This window comes from Apis dorsata, unplaced genomic scaffold (assembly GCF_000469605.1).
Source record: "Apis dorsata unplaced genomic scaffold, Apis dorsata 1.3 scaffold_935, whole genome shotgun sequence".
Taxonomy (NCBI): domain Eukaryota; kingdom Metazoa; phylum Arthropoda; class Insecta; order Hymenoptera; family Apidae; genus Apis; species Apis dorsata.
The window spans coordinates 614,305-621,461 of NW_006264045.1; the positions used below are offsets into that span (position 1 = coordinate 614,305).

A 7,157-nucleotide genomic window follows, 5' to 3' on the forward strand; every position below is an offset into this window, starting at 1 on the left:
TCTTCGTAATAGTTCAAAATAAAAATATTATTTGAAAAATAATATCAGAATTTTAATTTCATCTACATTATGTCATTTAATAAATTTGAGGAAATATTTACCTGAATGATCGAAACTATTTCTGCTCCAAAGCCATTCGTTAACGGAGCTTCATGGGTGATTATCACGCGGCCAGTCTTCTTCGCCGACTACAACATAGCGCATAATTATTATACTTATAGCAAAATGAATACATATAAAATATAAACTATATAATATTGATATTTTGATACTTTTGCAAATAAGTCTATTTTAATATTTAAAAGAATTTAATATGTAAAATCTTTTAAATATTATTTTAATATTTAAAAGAATTATTTGTATAGTGAAATATTAATAGCATTTTTAAATCATTAAAAATATTTTGAAGTAAGATAAATAGAAATAAAATATAATAATATGTCTTTGTTAATATATTAAAAATATAGTACAATTCTAGAAGTAGATTGTTAATATATTATATATAATATTTTTATATTTTGTAATTTATTAGGATATATACACATATATTTATATTATATTATTTATATATACACATTAAATCTAAATTTAAATATCTTAATACATCATCGTGTTAAAACTAAGCTGACTATCAAAATAAATTTTTTTATTTCTGATTAAAGATCATTGTTTTAGCTTTTCATTTACTTATATTAAAATATTATTGGAATATAAATTTTAAAATATTTAATAATAGATATTAAAATCCTAAAACTTCAATAGCATATTACTAGCAACTTTTGAAGTTTTAAATGAACTTTTAAATAATTTTAAATAGATTTTATATCTATTTCAAATTCTTTAAAAGATATCTTTAAAAGATAATATTAAAATATTATTATAATGTACATAATTTCAAAACAATAATATATATTTAAATAATAGAATATTAAAGTTTTAAAATTCCAAGTATTATGATAAAGATAATTCATAATTTTAACTCATTTTAATTAATATTAATTATATCTAAGAGCTAGAAAAATATAGAACTTTAAATATTTTCGGAAGAAAATCAACACTTTTTAAAAAACATTCATAAATCCTTAATGATAATTAATAAATAAATCATTAAATAAATAATTAAAATAAACCATTCTGTCATCAAAAGGTAATCTCATATTTATTCAAGCAACTCCTTTTCTTTTCACATATCTTTAACAGAATTATGAAATCGCTTAATTAAAAAATCGATATTCATAACCAATATATATCAATAAACGACTCGATCGAAAGTTCGGAGCAGACTGATCATCATGATCTAACTTGCTATTACGTGTCGCCGAGGGTAATTCATTTGATAGAACGAACTATTCCGAGGATCAATTTATGAATGATTTATGTACCATCCTATATAGCATAATAATAATTTATAAGCAGCCTGACATTAAGCAATGCATTAATATAACAGGAGAACAGAACACTTTGTAGCTTTGAGTTAAATCTAAAAGAGATCAGAGATTAAGACACACATAGACGCACGTATATGCTTCGTTGTAAATCATTAGAAACGGTAATTCGATAGTACTTGCACTATTCTTTAGAACAGCTCTCTGTATAGTTATGTGACATTTCAAATTTCAGATGATTTAGTTAGCTGCTTTTTGAAATCCTTGTGGCTATCCTTGAAGATGTTTTTTATATTGACAATTAATGGAAAATTCAATTTTAATCTTATCAAAAAGTTTATAATTATATTATATTCTATCAGAAATTCCTTACATTTTTAACTTAGATATTCTTGAAAATCGATATTCAACATTTTCATAAAAAAAAAATCGCATGGGAAACGATTTACAATAAAATTCTATTTATATTTATTTGACAAGAAATATAATCAAATTATTAAAATTCTTTATTTTAATTTTTGATATTTTTTTTTTTACATAAATTGTAGTATTTGATAAAAAAAATAATTTATAATAAATTTCAGCATGATTAAATAAAAAAATTCATATTTAAGTTAAAATTTAAAAATTTATCAACTTCATAGTTATGTTCCTTCTCGATTAGATCATTTTAAAATTATAAGCCAATTTTAATAAAAATATTTCTCATATATAATCTTAATAATAACATGTATATATGATTTTCAATTTTATATTTAGAATCGTTAAATTTTGTTATAACTTTGTATATAATGCAACGATTAACAATGAGTTAAATAAAATATAAAAACATTTTATGTACCTGAAGCTTTCCATCAAGTTATAAACAAAACCATTTTATGTATAAGTAAAAGTTTATTTTAAAAATTAATTATAATAATTAATTAATATATTTTAAACAATATATATAAATATATAATATATTTTAAACAATAAACAAATGTTAAAAATAAAGAATGTATGTACATAATATCATAAATAATATGTTCAATATTATATATTATATATTCAAATATGATATAATATTTTAATTTCTGAAATGATACGCTAAGATTTAAAATTAAAAAAAAACTTTATAAATATAAAAATATTAACAAAAATATAAATTGTATAGGATTCTGAAAATTTAGTTAGCAATATAATAACGTCGGAAAATATATGAATAATAGAAGATTTTTTCCAATAAAATGATCTTCAAAGTGATAATTAAAATTAATAACGATATAGAGAATAAAATTAATTATCATAAATATTGCTAATTTTATAATGTAAAAAATTTAATTTCATTAAATTGTCTAATTAATTAAATTTCATTAAATTGTAAAAATTAATTATTGATAAATTAATATTTGATAAATTAATTTAAAATAAAAAAATAATTGCACAAAAATATTATTTTATTTTAAGTAAACATTATATATTAGCCTCATATATTATATAATTTTAGTTCAATTGTTTACTTTAATAGGAATATAAAAGAAAAAATAATTTTTAATAGATGTTAAATTAATATCTTTTAATATTATTAAAATTAATAAAATCAATAAAAATTTTGAGCAAATAGTTTTATAACCAAGCAGATTTTTAATCTTAAATTGCATTATCTTATATGTGTAATTTAGATTATTTGAACAAAAAGAATGAAAAATATTTTCAAAATTTTATTATGTATATATAAAGTAAATATATTACATGTATATATTGAAATTTAAGGAAAATGGATTTTTCCTCAGAATTTTGAATTCAATAAATAATAATTTTTCTGCAATAATGAGCATCATACTTATAATATATTTTTTTAATTATATTTTTTTTTAATTCATTTAATTATATTTATATAATAAAAATTATAAAAATTTTATAATCAAATTATAAAAATATAAAAATATAAAAATAAAAATGTAAATGATTCAACGAAAAAAAAATCGATTATATGTTAAAAATAAACAAATATAAAGTTAATCGTTTCTCTTTCTTTCTGAAAAACATCTCACGATTATCATGAGATAATGAGATAATGTACAATGTCGAATCTTTAAAATTCTAATAATTGTAGATTTATCTCAGGAATAAAAATAACTCTATTTTATATTTTAAAATATTATATATTTTACTTTGTCTTTTTTTTCAATATTTTATATCTTTTAAAACCTAAAATATTATAATAATAGAATTTATCCCATTATTTTCTTTAATCATAAATATAAGGGGATGTCGAGAATAAAGCGTAATAGCCTTTTAATCGATTCGTTTGGTAAAAAAGACAAGGTCTTAACTCTCTTTCACCATGAGGAATTTTATTCCTATCGCTTTTCTTGCCAATATGAGCTAATGGCATTTATCCAGTCTGTATCAAGAACATTGCAATATATCCAAGATATATTTCTTATCTATTCTTTCCAAAAATTTGTCTAAATAAACAAAAACTAAATTTTCATACATAGCTACTCAAATCTTATCATTTTTTATTTTTCAAATTTCTTTCTCCTTGTACTCTTATATTCCTTTTCAAAAACCACAATATTTTTATATCGATTTTATCAGTTTAGCGAATCTCGTGACAAATATTATTGATCATGGGGAATCCATGAACGCATCGAAATTACGTGAAAATGGGTTTCCAATTACAATCGCCACCTAACAGCAGTTATATTTCGCGTGTTTGCACATATATTATGTTTATGTACGATGATGCATACCGTACAATCGACATATCGTTAAGTCAAAGATCAATTAGCATAAATCAATGTTATTAGCATCTAATGGTATATCGTAATTCGAACGAATGAATGTTGTCTTCAGTTCTTGAATCATTATGATATTTAACATTTTAATAAATAACTGAGTAAACGTTTGATCAATTTCATTTCGAGTTTAATTCGTATGTGTAATCGAATGTTTGTTCTCTCTATTTTGAATGTTCGAATTAATATGCAACAGTGTAACATTTAGCATTTGGATATTAAATAAATAATAAATAATCTCAACACTCAATTGATTAATAAGAATGAAATCGAACAATTTAAATAAATGAATGTGTGTTCAAGTATTAGAATTAATATAATAATATACTTATTTCTAATAATGATAAATGCAATAAATACGTATTTAATAAAAATTTGGTTAATAAAGAATGAAACATAATAATTGTAAATAAATAATATAAATCAATGAAAAATACTTGAAAAAAAGTTCAATTTTGAATATTTTGAAAATTTAAATATTATTTACAATATTTAATAAATTAAATACAAAATAAATAATTAAATACTTAATTTTTATTTCATGTTGATTTATATGAATCTAATTATATGAAGTTTATCGAATGGTTTATATATTATTTATAATATAAATAATATAATATTATAATATTATGTTTGTGATATATTATGTTATATTTGTATAGAATTTTTGATATATGAAGAAACATTAAGAAGAAGAGTCTTAATGAGACGGTAATCAAAGAAAAGAAATAAAATCGACAACATATTTTAAACAATTATCCGTAGCGATTCCGATTTCGCAAATAAAAATAAATTTGAGTTCGTTTATCTGAGTTCCGCAATTATTTCACAAAGTAATGCTTTAATATTTTTCAAAAGTTTCAAAAGTTTCAACTAGAAATTGTTTAAAAATTGTTAAAAATTGTTAAAAAGAAAACCGTTAATTGACTAGGAAATCATTTAGAAAAATAAATCGTAAAGTTTTCTTTCATTGCATAAATCAATCAATATTTTGAAAGATAATTATATGTCAATAATTTAGTTTTTATTTAGTTTTTTTGCTTCCGATAATTGTGGTCTTTTTTGTATAAAAACTTATACTATCTTTTTTTTTTGAATAATAAATATTTTCAATTCCTACCTTATTTTTTCAATTATTTCTAATTTTTATGACTGTTTGTTCATTAACCTTAATAATAAAATTTATTTATAATTTGAAACTTATTTTATAAATAAAAAAATTATAAAATTTGATATTTTATTTTTCTTTTGTCATCTTTATTATAATAATAAAATTTTTCGAATAAAATTTATTCGAAAAATCATTTTCGAATAAATTTCTATCAATTTCTATCATCTATCAATTCATCAAAACAATTTAAACTATATTTTTGTTATTATTTTTTTATTTAATATTTTTCAATAATAATATTATATATATTAAAAAAGAAAAACAAAAAAATTTTTTAAATATATAAATTTTCAAGCAAAATGCTTTCCAAACGAATCATATGATTAAAATACTGCGTATTTCTTATTTTCCTCTTCCTTCCTCTCCTCTCATTTCTATGAAGGACACGAACCCACGTAATAGCCGTGCAAACGTAACAGTTGTGCTTTTAAATGTAATGCATGCAAACGATCCAGTTGCATTAAACACCAATATAAAAGAAAAAGAAAAGAAAAAAAGAAGAGAAAGAAAAAAGAAAAGAAATAAAAAAGAAAACGAAAAAAATTATTATGACGAAATATTACCTTACAAACGAGTTCCGTATCCCAAGGCAGGATAGAAATCAGGTCTATTACTTCGCAGGACGCCCCAAGCTCCTCCTGAACGAGATCTGCCACTTCCAATAATACGTGCACCTGAGTTCCCCAGCCCACCAGTGTCACTGCATCACCTACATGCAAATCCACACACTTGTAAACCATATTTGCCTTATTTTACGCTTCTCATAATTATCTTTGCATCTATCGCATATATTTTGTTCCAGGAGATCAGTCATCGCATGTATCGATTGAATCGAGTAATGAAAGGACGATTGCAATGAATGAATATTATATAATCGAATTTTGATAAATTGAATTTGAAGGAAAGAATTAAAATTTTGAAATTATGGAGGTTTCATTTTTTCTAAATTTTAAAAAAAAATTTTAAAAAAATAAAATTTTAAAAAAGAATATGAAAGAATTAATATTCTTTTCATATTCTTGTAAAGTTTCAAAAAGAAAAAAATTTCTTATAATTTAAATATTATTTTTCGGTTTTAGATATTCGAGATAATAAATAAATGAAAGAAAAAAAAATGAATGATTAGATATTAATATATTATAATAAACAAGTATTTAGAATTATGACTATTGTAATAAACAAGTATTTAGAAAAATTTGATTTTTAATATTAAATTTTAATTTTAAATCAATTAAAAAGATATAAATGTGAACATATAAAAAATTAGAAAATAAGTTATAATTATAAGATTATATTAAATTAATATTTATAAGATAATATTCATAAGACATCTTTGAAGAATTGACTTTGAGATCAAAATAAATATAAAAATTAATGTACAAAAATGTCTATTAAACTTATTTATATCAAGTTATAAGTAATTGAAGTTTGCGTTAAATGAAGATGGAAATAGAAAGAGATCATTTTATCTTCGATCATTTTTCTAGCTTCATTTAACGCAAATTTAAATTATTTATAAATAAATATAATTAATAAATAATAAATAATTGACATTTTTGTATCAACTTATATATTTGTTTTGATTTTTTGATTCTCCGAAGCAGTCTCATAAATATATTATATATTATTATATATTATCATATCATATCATATAATATTATATATTATTCTTTAAAAAAAATAAAATTTTAAAAAAGAATATGAAAGAATTAATATTCTTTTCATATTCTTATAAAGTTTCAAAAAGAAAAAAATTTCTTATATATATTTAATATATATTTAATAATATATATAATTTTATATATTTAAAGTAAATTT

General features: G+C 19.9%; 2 protein-coding genes across 2 annotated transcripts in view; both read right to left on the reverse strand.

Annotated features, from left to right (window-relative positions):
- The window catches only part of LOC102679078 (terminal nucleotidyltransferase 5C), a 243,083-nt gene extending 239,630 nt beyond the window's left edge, over window positions 1-3,453 (reverse strand). Inside the window, exon 1 of the mRNA XM_006623742.2 lies at window positions 3,448-3,453. The gene's annotated coding sequence lies outside the window, so the exon portion shown is untranslated. The remainder of the gene's footprint in view (window positions 1-3,447) is intronic.
- LOC102678947 (2-oxoisovalerate dehydrogenase subunit beta, mitochondrial) overlaps window positions 1-7,157 on the reverse strand; it is a 15,633-nt gene that overhangs the window by 2,231 nt on the left and 6,245 nt on the right. The window contains exons 6-7 of the mRNA XM_006623740.2: window positions 5,903-6,048; window positions 102-188 (exon numbers count right to left, since the gene is read on the reverse strand). Of these exons, the coding sequence (XP_006623803.1) occupies window positions 102-188; window positions 5,903-6,048 (233 nt within the window). The remainder of the gene's footprint in view (window positions 1-101; window positions 189-5,902; window positions 6,049-7,157) is intronic.